The sequence below is a fragment of the Theobroma umbraticum genome, unplaced genomic scaffold, assembly GCF_002168275.2.
Source record: "Theobroma umbraticum cultivar Fairchild unplaced genomic scaffold, ASM216827v3 scaffold_147.0, whole genome shotgun sequence".
NCBI lineage: Eukaryota > Viridiplantae > Streptophyta > Magnoliopsida > Malvales > Malvaceae > Theobroma > Theobroma umbraticum.
In genome coordinates this window covers 6437607-6452319 of record NW_018397259.1, presented here as the reverse complement: position 1 = coordinate 6452319, position 14713 = coordinate 6437607, and the positions used below count along the sequence as shown (strand labels likewise).

Sequence of the window (14713 nt, the reverse complement as noted above, 5' to 3'; positions counted from 1 at the left end):
TATAAATTATCCTTGACAGTCATTGATTTAATGAATCTTATGAAATACATGATCCTTTCTGGTATTTAATTTTAGGACAAAGAAAACAAACACATAATAAATGTCTTAATTTTAAATATCCATTTTTTTCATTTTAATTCCAAGAATTCATATATTGATTCTATATGTTTTAATCAAATAATACATCACCATTCACTAGCTAGATGCCAAAAAAGACAAGAAAAGAAAATAATTATTAACAGGCAGTAACCAATTTTTTTATTAATAAATAAGGTGACATGGCCTAGAATTTATAACCCTGCCAAGAAAAATAAATAAAAAAGTTTAGGAAATAGACAGCTTATCTTCAAAATAAATAGAGGAAAAAGAGAGGCAGAAAAGTTTAAAAAATTGTACTCTGATCCTTCACGTTCTTTATGCTTTATCTCAGAGACTTTTTATCAATTTTTTTTTTTGCTTTGGGTTTTTAGTTTTTAAGGGGTTTTCTAGGATTTTACAGAAAAAAAAAGACTAAAAACACTATAAAAAGTTGCTTCCTTTCCTTTCCTTTCCTTTCCAAAAGAGTCTCTTTTTCCTCATCTTGAAAACACCCTCTTTGTTTTGGTTTAAGAGTTATGGTCCTTGCTCTTCATTCTTGCAAAAACACCAAATATTTTATGTGAAGAAAATGAACGGTGGAGATCCAGCTTTCAAGCTCTTTGGGAGGAAGATTGCTGTGCCTGAACCTCAGATTCATGCTGGCGTAAGCTTACATATATCTAAAGTTCATTTCTTTTTTTTTTTTTTGCATTGGTTTAAATGTTTTCTTTTTTCTTGTTTTCATGTTGTCTTTTGAAGTTAACTATCCCTTTCTGCTCTTGTTTTTGGATTAATGTTTCTGGGTTTTTTCGGTTCTTCTTTCGGTTTTGTTTTGATTTGTTGGAAAAGTTTTGAGTTTTTGAGGCTCTGTTTTGGTTCCAAAGTTGAAGTTTTAGGACTTGAAGACATGATTTTCATGTCTTCAGCTTCATGTTTGTTTGTTTTTATTGAAAACTTTCATTGACTTGGTATTTTGGAATGAATTTTGTTTGCTTTTATGGTATAAATGAGATATGGTTTCGTTTTTTTTTGTGTAGTTTCTTTTCCTTTTTTTTTATGATGTTTCTATATATATATATATATGTATGTATTTTAACATATGGTTTTAGATGAACTAAACTTAGCCTTAAATTTGCGGAAAAATGGGGGCAGGTGATACTTTGGATGCTCCGGGAAGTATGCTCATACAAATTATTTTTAGCTTTTTTATTTCTGGAATTACTTTATGTTTTCCTAAGCATCAACTTTACAAAAAGATGTTCTAGTATAATTTAATCCTCTTACCTTCATTTTTTTAAAGAAGTTTGAAGCCTTTTGGTTGATTTTGGCAGTAGAGATTACATGTTCATTGGGATGTTTCTAAAACCATATTTCTGTATAGAATTTGATTATGTAGGAAACAAAATTTGTTGCTGCCTCTTTTTTTTTTTGTTGGGATTTTCCTAATACAGATTGCTACATAGAATTCTTTATTTAGCAGGGAATTTTGGCCACTGTAACAAAATTAAGTGACTATTGTTTATTTTTGCTGAATTTTGTTTGAATTTATTTTGATAACAATAAGTTTCTTGAAGGTTGGTGCATCGCAGTTCCTTTATTTTTGAATATGGGAAGTTATTTTCAATTTTCTTGGATGCTGTAAAAGTTTTCATTGACAGAAATGCAAAGCCAAAAGTCCGGTGTAATTTGTTTTTTTTTTTTTAAACAGGATAGGATCATGTAATTTTGATTTCCTCTTGGACCATCTTTTCCTGATTTTTGAATAAAAAAACAGCTTCAAAAAAATATATTTTATATACTTTTATTGTCTCTGGGTGATGGGGGAAAGGCAGTTAGTCCAACTTGATTTATTAGAAGTTGTTCATTGCCGTACCTTTGCATAAAGTCTTGTAATTATGACAGTCATACTTTCTAACTAGTTGCTAATCATAGTTTTGTAAACTTTGGGAGAGGTCAGTTTGAACATTATTCCTCTGAATTTGGTCATGAACAACTTTCTTATATATTACTTTTAAGTACAATTTGACTGATGGGTTGATGAATGTTAATGGTTGGTTTATGGCTGATTTTTTTATCACAAAATCATGTTAACCATATGTTTTGTTCTATTTTATTTTGTTAATATTAATAAGTTGGTTTGTTCGCTTTTTATAAAGTCTTCTTATTTTTGAATGACATAAAACAGACAACAATATTTCTGTTTTTCCTTTCAATAAGAAATATAAAAGACAAGAAAATGTTAGTGAGTGTTCTGTGTTTTCATTCTTCTCTCTATGCCAAGTTTTTTCTAAATTTCCTTTTATAAATGAGACAGTTATTTTGATTTTGAATTTCAGGACACCAGCAGTGAGATAACAAACCCAGGAACTGAGACTTCTCATGCAAACACATCTGGTGATCCAGATAAGTCCATTACTGTAGAAAATGATGAGGAAGAACACCAGACTTCAATGAAATCAAATGAGATACAAACAAACTCTAAGCTCAAAGATGAACAGTCAGAGACAAATAGTGCAGACCAAGAGAAAGTTTTTAAGAAGCCAGACAAGGTACTTCCATGTCCACGGTGCAACAGCTTAGACACAAAATTCTGTTACTTCAATAACTACAATGTCAACCAACCTCGACACTTTTGCAAGAATTGCCAGAGATATTGGACAGCTGGTGGAACAATGAGAAATGTTCCTATTGGCGCTGGGCGGAGGAAAAATAAGCACTTGGCCTCTCAGTACCGTCAGATAATAGTTTCATCTGATGGAGTACCAATGACTCGGATAGAAACCCCTGACTCAGCAAATCAACAACTTCTATCTCCTGGTGAATCTACAACTGCCTTTAGGCCTTCCATGGGAAATGGAACAGTTCTAAAATTTGGTGCTGAAGCACCTCTTTGTGAATCCATGGAGACCGTACTTAGCCTTGGAGACCAGAAGAGAAGGGTCGAGATGGGTACAGTCAGTTGTGGAGAAATACGAGAGGAACCCTCCTCCTGTGGATCTTCTGCTACACCTTGCAGCATTCCGGGGAATGACTTACCTGGAAATGTCATGCAAAAGGAGAGAGTAGGTTTGGCAGGACCTAATGAGCAGAATACACATCCACCACAATGCTATCCCATCCCACCCTGGATTTTTCCTTGGAATCCAGGAATGAATAATGTAGCTCCCATGGCAGTTGGTCAGTCTTCTTCTGAGCGTATTGGTGCACTGAATAGCGGTGCTTCAAATGCTGTTCAATGGTGCCCTACACCCATGATGGCTGTTCCTGGATTTTGCCCACCGAATGTTCCTCTGCAGTTTGTGCATGCTTATTGGGGTTGCATGCCTCTATGGGCTGCTAGTGGAGGAAATGTGTCATTCAGTGGCTCCAATGGTTGCCTATCTCCATCATCCTCTACTAGCAACAGTTGCTGCTCAGGCAATGGGTCACCAAGACTAGGCAAACATTCCAGAGAAGCAAATTTTGTCGAAGAGCAATCAGAAAAGTGTGTTCTGGTTCCAAAGACCCTTAGAATTGATGACCCAAATGAAGCTTCAAGGAGTCCTATATGGGCTACATTAGGTATTAAACCTGACCAGAAGGATCCTTTACGAGGAGGTAAAATTTTCAATGCTTTTGAGTCTAAAGCAGAAGGCAAAGACCATTTACTGGATGGCAGTTATATTTTGGAAGCAAACCCTGCAGCTCTTTCGCGTTCTCACACATTCCAGGAGAGCACATGAGGGTCCCTTATAACATTTGGCCTGGACATCTCACTGTATTATGTGCTTTGTGCATATCGAAGGCACAAACATCATCAATTCTTGTTATGCATCAGGGAGATCTGTGTTGTTCTCTGGTCTGAAGGCTAAAGCTACAAGTTCATAGGAAGTAAAGCTACTCTGATGATTGACAGGGTAGGCAACGTATCAATTCATCTTTGAGAGTACTGTAAATAGTAGAAGACAGTGATTGAGTGTTGTTCATCATCTGCGGCCTGTTTCATACACTTGCATGTCTCTTTCAATGTAATTTGACAAAGAAGAAAGAAATAGATGAGAGGATTGTCCTTGATTCTTATCTATTCAAATTGTGTTAGCAAATTCCCGTGCTTGGGGTCCGTTTTCTCCTCAAAATATTGTGTACATTGAACTTCTGCACCATCAGTTATTTAGGGTTGCTGAAACTACCATGAATAACATGTGCAAGTTGAATTATGACCATACATACGTAGAACATAAGACATTATCTCGCCGGAAAAGTAGCTATAAAATGTTGGAATTTTCAGCTTTCTCAGTTGCTTGAGAAAGTCTTATGTGCAATCTTTGTCTCTTTATCTATTCTTGTCATTACCACCCATTTTCTCTCCACGAAGTCCCCGGGAAGTTACAATTGTCAATCCAATTCGCCTGCCGGTTTTTACCTTTCCATTTCAGAAGAAGTTAGCTAACACCAGGCTCCTCCTTTTGAATTTTATCTGATATTACCGTTCATCACGGAAGTCCGTATTTCTTCATATAGGTACACCTTTTATGTCCACTTTCTTTCAACTTTTTACATCTTTTTCACTATAATTTCTTCCCAATTTCGAATCTTTTTTCCATTGATAAAAAGCCGTGGCTAGAATCTTTGTTCAACCCCCAAAAGGGGTTTCGATTTTCAGCTTTGTTTACGCGTCCTTTCTTTCTCGGTAAAAGTTTCTTTTCTTTTTATTGCCTACAGAGGGAGCAGATTCAACACGCCATAGAATATATATGTATGTATCCTTTCGTTATGGCCCAATTCCCTCCAGAAGAAATCGCTTTCAGAGTCCTCAGGATAAACCATAAAGTCATTCTTATCATCATTTGAAAGAACAAAATAAAAAAAGGGTTCATATTCTTGCCTTCACAGAATGTTAATTCGAGCAATCAAGGATCGGCATAATAATTGTTACTTTCTTTTAAAAGGGTTGAAGTTTAATGCTTCCTTCGTCCTTAGGGCCCTAATTTCCGGCTTATAAATAGCTTTTGATCATCATAGAGTCACGTATATTTCATCTACATAGGAAATGAGGAAGGTTATTGTTTATTTTTGTTTTAGTTTTCAGCTTTTTTGGAATAGTTTTTATGGTATTCAAAAATTGTGATTAAAACACTAGAGGTATTTGATTTAATGATAAAACATATTTACTTTCAATTCAAAAAAATTAAAGGTTAAATTATGCATTAGTGTCCACAATCTGTTAAAATGATAGATTTAATTTCTATATAATAATTTATAAAAATTAAGTTTTTGTATTTTTTAAAATTAACAATGTAGGTTCAATCCAATGTTAAAATTTTTCGTTTATGTTGACATAGCATTTGATTGTAATGATGTGGCATTAATTTTACAATCTCCTCCACAGTTGGATAATAATCACTACACTTGGTTTATAAAAAGAGCAAGATTTTCTATCTCTAAATTCTTAAGTACCAAAAACTAGCATTCATTATGTATAAATTGAAAAAATACCACATTAGCAATATAATAGTGCCACGTTAGCATCACATTCTCACTTAAAAGTTATGTTTGTTTTTAATTAATACCACGTCAACATAATTATTGTATCTTTTTTGAATGTTACATTAGTATGTTTAATGTCATATTAACAAGAACATGCGACGTTAATATAGGTAAATGTTATGTCAGTATAAATAATGAAAAAAAAATTAATATAGTTAATTATTTCATTGACATTGTCAATTATTGAAAATATAATGATTAAGTTTTTATAAATTATTATATAAAGATTAAATCCATCATTTTAGCAGAGTAAATGGATTAATTGCATAATTTGATGATGAATTTAAAGTCACATATTTTGATAAGATAAAATTACCTTAAAAATGTACTTTGATAAAATAAAAATAAAAATAAAAATAGTCACCTAAAAATTTTTTAAAGTCTTCCTAATATTTTTCATGCCTTTGCTATTATATATATATATATATATATATATATATGTATATTGAGTTTAGATTTGGGTCTTTTGGAAATATAGGAATTGGAATCTTGAAAGCCCACGTTAAGAATGTTAAGTCCAACCTTTTCTTTGGATGAAAAGCCCAAAGCTTATTCTCCAGTCATTGAATGAAAATTTGAAGCAATGTCCAGATCGTTACGCCTTTCGGGCGGGTCGAAACTTGGAGGTTTGATTTGCTCAAGAAAGCTAATTTCAAAGTTCAATTTGCAATGTTATTTGTAATGTTTTAAACTAATCAATAAAAATCCTTTTTATCTTAAAGTAAAATGTAGGTTCAAATTAATCTAAAAAAATACATGAATTTCTATGTTGAAATTCCTATTATATTAGTATTTAGTTGTAGTATTTGTTTGGCTTGATTTTTTTTTAGTTTATCTACCTCTTAAAAGGAAAAGTCAGATCAAATATAAATTTTAAAAAACTTTTTTTAAAAAAAGTAACTTTTTTTTAAAGAATAAAATTTTTTAAAAAAGAGCGTAAGGAAAAACTCCTATGAGGAGCTTTTGCTCCTCTTTTTTTAAAAATACTAAAAAATTTTTATTTTTATTTTAAAACTATCTTCATCTGTTAAAAATAATTACAATATTACCTTATTAAAAAAAATCTTTTATAATAATTTTAACCAAAATTATAACTTATAAAAAAAAATTACCAAACAACTTCAGCTTAACTCTAAAAGCTATTATTTTTCATAAAAGCTTTATAATAGCTTTTACGCTAAAAAAAAACTAGACCAAACATGCTCTTAGACTAGATTTAAAAAAAAAAAATAAAGAGACTTTGCTATAGATTTATATTGCAAGACCAAATAGGAAAAAGAAATATAAGGTATAAAAATGTTAAATTACAAAATGAAAATTAATCAATTTCTGTTAATTTGATGTAATCACGATCAGGGTTTATGATATCTCATAGGAATAATACTATTTGCAAAGAATTGAGCCTCACAGAATGTGGTCTTGTCAACACCATTGTTTTTGCAATGAAGTTCTAATTCCATTTTTACAAGTTAGTTCTTGTTTGTTATGATGCTATTAGAATGTTTGCAGTGTGACTTTCCATTGCATTTTCTTTTCCATATTTTTCATGTAGCTTTAATTAATAGGAGAGACTAAGATAAGGGGGAAAATTTCATCTCCTGTATGAACTTGATTTTAAGCCGGTGCTTCTTGTTAAAACAGGCAATGTTTGAAGGATATATCAAAAGGTAACTTATGGTTAATTCCCAGAAGCATATTTGCTTGTAACGACCCAAGTCCAACTACTGACCTAACAACTTTTTGGACCTAAATTAGGTGGCCCTCAAAAGCTTAAGCTCAAGTTGTTAGTAGTGGTAGATTAAGATTGTTATATACGTCTTAACAATCACATTCACATCAGATGTGGGATGTTGGGTATCACAATCCCAACCACTCAAATGATATTGGGTATCACAATCCCAACCACTCAAATCCTTGATGTCCCCATCAAGGCCATTTTGATGTGGCAACAAGAGCTAAGCAAGAATTGAGATTTCAGCTTCCTTAAGTTCTTCAGTGGAAGCTGGTGCTTCTTGTCAAAACAGTCAATGTTTGAAAGATTTATCAAAAGGAAACTTATGGTTAATTCGCAGAAGCATATTTGTTTGTAACAACCCAAGTCCAATCACTAGCCTAGTAACTTTTTAGACCTAAACTAGGTGGCCCTCAAAAGCTTAAGCTGATAGACTAGGATTGTTATATACGTCTTAACAATCACATTCACATCAGATGTGAGATGTTTCAGAGCAATGTGAAAGCTCACATCGGACTAGTATAAGCTCTGATACCATTTGTAACGATCCAAGTCCAACCACTGGCTCTGCAACTCTTTGAGCCTAAATCACGTAACCCTAAAAAACTTAAGCTCAAATTGCTAGTAGTAATAGACTTGGATTATTATATAGATCTTAACAATCACATTCACCTCAGATGTGGAATGTTGGGTATCACAGTTCAGAGGGGAAGCAGATGGGATGTAGTGCATGGTTTGATCTTTCTGTTGATATCTTAAATTTGATCATTGGATGACTTCCCATGATTATTTACCAAATTCGCTTTCAGTTTGTCTGCAAAAATTGGCATTTGGCTAAAGTTCCTCAATATGAAAGGAATGTTCCGCGGTTACTTGGCCACCTCTAGGATGTTGATCTCAATAATGGAGGTGCCATGACTCGGCTGAGTTCATTCCATATTCCACATCCTAAATAAACTCACATCACGAAGAAAATAGTGAGGGAAGAGCAAGAATTATTTTGGTGCCGGAATTTGTGCTTCAAACTAAGGATAGTTGCTGCTACAACAAAGCCATAGAGCATTTTTCCTCCAATAAAGCAATTAGACTTCCCAATATGAACATTACCTTTACCAGAGCTACACTTTCCTCGAGCCCAAATTTGGATTAGCATATGTTCCCATGGTGATCTATAATGGTGCTCCATTGCTTTGGATGGTTTTGAGAAGGCGGTTGAGGATGTGGCTTATAGTAATGGAAACCTTTCTTGTATCCCTATTGGTGGGGTATTTGGGCGTTCTTGTTGGAGATCGTGACTGTAGTTTGCTTACGGATATTGAGCCAATTACAGGAATCCTGTTTCGGTCCAGATCACAATTGGTTGAATCCAACGGGGAGCTTTTGCGGCAGTTCGGGAACCTTTTACGTTTTCAAGTATGTCTGAGATGGTTTGGATGGAGACACACAAGCTAGGAAATCAAGCACTGTTTCCAGGTTGTACCTCGTTTGCAGTAGCAGCTGAAGGGAAGTGTAGCTCTTAATTCTATTCTTTGCATGCAGATTACAAATATACGTGTATGGGGTTTTCATCCTTGGGTTTTGCATGACCCAATGGAAAGAATTTGGATTGAACCTCCCTGGTTTTAGTTCCATGAATTCAGTTAAGTAATTTTCTGTCATCTGCTTGTTAGAAGCTAGTTCAATTAAACAGGTTTAGCCACTTTAGCTGTGATTCTTCACCCTCACTAGTGGCTCTTAGCTTGCCATTGATGCAGTTCTAGATTGCTGTGAAGTCTTCTTTTTATCAACAAGTTGTTGCTTTTGGATTAGAACTATATCCATCAGTTTCAATCATCCATTTCTCTCTCATATATTAAGAAAAAAATAAATGAAACTATAAGACTTGGGTTTCATATTCAGATAATAATTATTTTTCACTACAATTTTTTTAATATGTATCTTTCAGTTATCTCTAATGCAGGATTCATGTGAATTTACAAGGACCTTACATTCACAGGCAATTGTAATTGTATAATATTATGAATTTTATAAAACTAAAACATATACCAATTCCCCTCTTTGCAAAGAGTTTGTTAAGATAAACAACCGTATTTCCTTTTGTTTTTGAAAGGATGAGAGGCACACTTCGCCAATTTGAAGTTGTAAAATCCACTTGTCCCCATTAAAATCCCTCTGTTTGCTTGTATCATTAATGTCTATCTGACTGTATCATGTGGGGTAAGAATACAATGTATCTTGTGATTCCTGAAAACTAACACTATGGTAGTTAGGAAGGAAACTCAAGGAAAGGAAAATAAGGAGGGATAAAACCATTTTATCATCACTTGGTGAAGAGAAAATAAAGAGGAAGGAAACTCAGAGATTTCTTTCTTTCTTTCATAATAGGAGGATATATCGCCATCCTTCATCTTATAGACTGCACTTTCATTTTTTGTGAGGGTTTGAGGATGAATAATGTTATCACAAAGATGTTGAATTGGACAAAATTAGTTCCCCTTAGACCGAAAGCCAATTATTTTGGTGGATACAATAGAATCCTAACTTCCCAACTCTTTATTAATATAAAATATTGAAACAACATGCCATAATTCTCTAGCTAGCTAGTAGCAGACCAGGGATGACACAGCGTCACAAAAACTTTTTATTTATCTCTTATTTCTTTGTGCCTTTAGTTTTGAGAAATAAAACATGGAAAAATCAAATTTTATCATTTCTTGTTGGGCAAAGATATTAGCCAGAGTATGTAATTACTTGTGATGGGTCAATACATTGAAGACTTAAAACGTGCAAGCCTGTTCATTCCTAGCAAATTATGAACATTCATAGCTCGGAAGGATGAAGAAATCAAAGCCTGTTATGTATATCAGATTTGGTTGACGTTCTCTGGTGGAACCAATTTCTTAACTGAATGACTTCAATTAATAATATAAATTTTTCATATAATTGGTGGATATGGGCAAGATTTGACTTTTCCATTTATGGGTAAATCAATTAATTAAATAAAATACTTTCACAAGACACAGGCTGTGATAGTTTGGCCTTCAATTCCCTCCGACTGTTGGCATATCTCCTCCATCCCGTGAGTCAATAGCTTCCTTGATATAACAAGAAAAAGTCATAATAGGCGAAATGTGAAAGAAGGGGGTTGTGGCTTATTCTAATTTGTTTCTTTTCATTACCAAAATAGACAACTTGTGACATGGAAAGAGATATTGCATTAACATATGGAGTGCTTGAATTCCAGTTTCAATGGCTTCTGACAGTTGTTGCATACTGTCATTTTGATACTGATATATACCTATGTTACTTAATTGAATTATTGATTATTGAAAATGACAAATTATGTACTTGTTTATATATTTTTTTAATGTGAACTAATGCTTATTAATTCATCGATTATCATCTTAAATTAAAACTGTTTAAGTGATTCGAAAGAATTCAACTCAAATTACAATCATAAGAACAAGAGAAATTGTTACAAAGATTATATTTATCTTGCCAATATACAATCAATTGATGGTCTATGGCATATAAAATTCTTTGAATACAACGTGCTTAACTAATTAGAATGATTCTCATTGATAACTGACATTCATGCTTTCTAGCTGTTGCAAACATTGATCTCAATTATCAAATGGAAATATATATATATATATATATATATATATTTCATCAATTTTTGTCAATTGAACTAGTTCTGTTGTGATTTTATAAATAAAATATTATGCCTTCTGAAACCGTGTTTTATATTGGACACTTTGACCTTGGCACGTTTCCGAGACAGGTTTGTGGCCAACCACAAAACCAGTTACTTCTGCTTCTTTACATGTATATATATATATATGTAAACTCGAATTTGTTCTTAATAGCTCAAAAACTTTTCATTCATACCCAAGAGAAAAGGGAAAAATGAGATTAAAGATTACATTTCTGCTTTTGCTCTTCGTTCTTCCTCTTGCCTTAGCAAACCTAAGGGTTGGCTTTTACAGGTCTAGCTGTCCACGAGCTGAGTCCATAGTTCGAGCAGCTGTGCAAAGACGCTTCCGTCGTGACAGATCCATCACTGCAGCCTTGCTTCGCATGCATTTTCATGATTGTTTCGTTAGAGTAAGCTTTTATCATATTCCATATGTTCGAACACATGACCACCATTGATCAACGCTTTTGGCTTTAACTCTATTCTATCTGTTTTAATTCATATATATATATATATATATATATATATATATATATATATATATGGAGAGGATAAGAGTACGTCCTAATAAACATTGCACTTCATAAATATTATTAAATATATTTATGTATTTCTGAATTTTAATTAAATACGTATTTTTATATATGTTCTTTTTTTTCACTTTATCAAAAAAATTATATGATGAGCATATTATCCACATCTTTTTTTTTTTATTTGAATTGGTTATAATTGAAAGTTTTTTTTAGCCTTTCTATAATTTGAAAAAGACAAATATAGTCAATAAAAATTAATGAAAGTTTAAATAGGTTCAAGTCTCACCATACATGAATTTATTTAAATGTATACTAAGTTGTTGGTTTGGTTTGTCTATTTTGTTTATTTTATTGATTTCTTATGTGAAACGTAATATTGTTTGTGATTGTAACTTCTATTGTACTTGTAACTTGATAGAAATAAAAATAGTTGAATTTTATAAAATTGAGAGAGAGGAAGTGATGCGAATTTTAGTGACACAAGCTTCTTACATTCTACTTTATTTAGGGTTGTGATGCATCAATTCTCATAGACTCAACCAGCAGAACGCCATCAGAGAAAGATGCAGGGCCTAACTTGACAGTACGTGGATTCGAGCTCATTGATGAAGCAAAGAAAGACGTAGAAGCAGCATGTCGTTCAACAGTTTCTTGTGCAGATATCATAGCACTAGCAACCCGAGATGCTGTGCTTCTAGGAGGAGGACCCTTCTATGCAGTTCCTACAGGAAGGCGAGACGGTCTAGTCTCAGATCCTGACGAAGTAAACTTGCCAGGGCCAACATTGTCTGTCTCACAGGCATTCCAAATTTTCAGGGCTAAAAATATGACCTTGAATGATATGGTTACCCTTTTGGGTGCACATACAGTTGGTGTTGCTCATTGTAGTTTCTTTTTAGACAGGATTACAAGTTTCCAGGGAACTGGGCGTCCTGATCCTACAATGAATCCTGGTTTGGTTGCCAAGCTAAGGAATGTTTGTGGTGCAGCCAGTGCTTCAAACCCTGACCCTACAGCATTTCTAGACCAAGGCACACCTGTCACTGTCGATAATCAATTCTTCAAGCAGATTCGTTTAAGGAGAGGGGTAATGCAGATTGATCAAGAATTAGCTAATGATGGATTATCCAGACGTATTGTTTCAGGCTTTGCATCAAATGCAACTCTATTTAGAACCAGGTTTGCCCAGGCTATGGTGAAGATGGGAAGAATCCAAGTTCTTGTTGGAAAAGCTGGAGAAATCAGGAGAAATTGCAGTGTTTTTAATCCCAGACGGAGGGCCTTCTAAATTGAGTTGCGAAGGAAAGAAGGATTTGGCTGCAAGTTACTTTTGAAACTCAGCTCTAGTTGACATATCACATTTGTTTTCCATTCACATTAAACCAAATAAACGGGCTCAAACTTGATTTCTTCAAAAACGTTTAGTCAATCAGCCAAGCTCGAACATAAGAGTAACTGAACTCGTAAAGAATTTGTTTGAAATCCACTGGCCTTTTAAAGGGTTCTTTAATTTTATTTTTTCTGCTTATGTCATGTGGTGGGTTCTTCGCTGGACCATTTTTGTTTGTTTTACTGCGGCTTTTGGTCGATTGTATAGGGACCTTCCCCTGTTGAACTTGGTACTTAATACAATTACCAGCCTTTCAAAAAACAAAAATTTATGATCAAATACTGTATCACCTTTCATTCTTTCCCCTTTTTGGGGACATAAGTGCAGAACTTTGAATTAATTTGATTGTTTGAGTGACATAAAATTTTCGAAGGCATTAATAGTCATGAGATGAATTCGTAAAGCAATTAGGGATCATACATGTCATAATCAAATAGAATAGAATAGAAAGCCTCTTCTTTTCTCTTTCTTTTCAGTGTTCATAAAAGTGGAGACTGTCTGATAATCACATCAGTAACTCCCTTGTAAAGATAAAGCAATGATGATAATAGCATTAATAATAAAAATAAAAAGAACTCATGAACTAGCTATGGATTCCTTTGTCTGGTAAATGATCTTTTGAAAATTACTGCAGACTTATGATATCTTTTCAAGCGATATTTGTGGACAAAAGGCAAAAAGTTACTGCCATGAGATGACCCATTTCCGCAATTTATTGCACCACCCATGCTTCTTAACTGGACAATAATTGTTTTGTGGGAATAAGAATCATTCATGCAAGCATGAGAATTAACAAAGATTCAAGGAATATAGAAGAAACTTCAAAGCTTACTCGAGCATAAAATATGTGTACTTAATTATTAATTAAATTAAACATTTAAATATGAAATTTAAACCAAGCATAAAATTGTCCTTCCCATAATGTTTAAATCTCTAAAATAGAAGGAATATAAAATTTTATTCACTCTCTATTTGCCAACAATCAAAGTTTAAGTACATATGTACATTTATAATTTATAAACTCATGGGCAGCAAACTAAGCTCAACTTGGGCAGGACCCACAGTCCCTCCAGCCTAAAACATTGCTCAGTACTTGCTTCTAAAGATCCAAATTGGCCCAAAGAATTTATTGGGTCATGGAACTGATCAAATACCAAAACCATGTGCTTTACCTAATTATTATTCTTTTCCAACATCACCCGTTAACTTACAGCTTGGAGGATTAAGTAAACTTGGAGAAACATGAACTCCGTTAGTCTAACGTTTTGCCTTATTAATAAATGATTGGCTTATATATATAAAATAAAGTGACAAAATCAATTGGTTGTGAGTTCTAGATCTTAACAATAGCATCAAGCTTTGATTGAAGAAAGCAACCTTTGCAGTCCTCCGATAGTAAAGCTGAAATCAGAGTGAGGACGTTGCATTGCAAATGTTAGATATATATTTGATTTAAATTTTAAACGTAATAATTTTGATATGGGTAGGCATTCTTAATTAGTCTTTAAAATTATGAGAGAAGTGTAATCTTTATGTGAGAGATGGATTTTCTGTGAGGATTTTATAAAACTGTAGAGATGTTAAACATTGGTTACATGATATAGAAGGTATTTCATGGGTTTAAACGTTGAAGTATAAAAATTTATTTTGTTTTGGAGCTCAAGTTTAGTGTTTGTTTTTAAATATTTTATATTCTTTGTAATTGTTAGGTTTATGGTAGAGTTTTTTCTCTCGCGTTCTTGAATGCATGTGGACAA

The 14713-nt window shown here is 33.3% G+C and overlaps 2 protein-coding genes and 1 pseudogene across 2 annotated transcripts; all 3 read left to right on the top strand.

Moving 5' to 3' along the window:
• Positions 1–410: 410 nt before the first annotated feature.
• On the top strand, positions 411–4317 carry LOC110415108 (cyclic dof factor 1-like). Its single transcript, XM_021426607.2, has 2 exons — positions 411–742; positions 2415–4317. Exons 1-2 carry the CDS (start codon positions 668–670, stop codon positions 3798–3800), a joined length of 1461 nt encoding a protein of 486 aa, XP_021282282.1. The 5' UTR covers positions 411–667; the 3' UTR covers positions 3801–4317.
• A 3344-nt stretch (positions 4318–7661) lies between these two features.
• LOC149527273 (uncharacterized) lies at positions 7662–8856 on the top strand (annotated as a pseudogene).
• Positions 8857–11216: 2360 nt separating this feature from the next.
• LOC110415547 (Peroxidase superfamily protein) lies at positions 11217–13187 on the top strand. The gene is made up of 2 exons (XM_021427226.2): positions 11217–11443; positions 12075–13187. Exons 1-2 carry the CDS (start codon positions 11246–11248, stop codon positions 12852–12854), a joined length of 978 nt encoding a protein of 325 aa, XP_021282901.1. The 5' UTR covers positions 11217–11245; the 3' UTR covers positions 12855–13187.
• The last annotated feature ends 1526 nt before the right edge of the window (positions 13188–14713 follow it).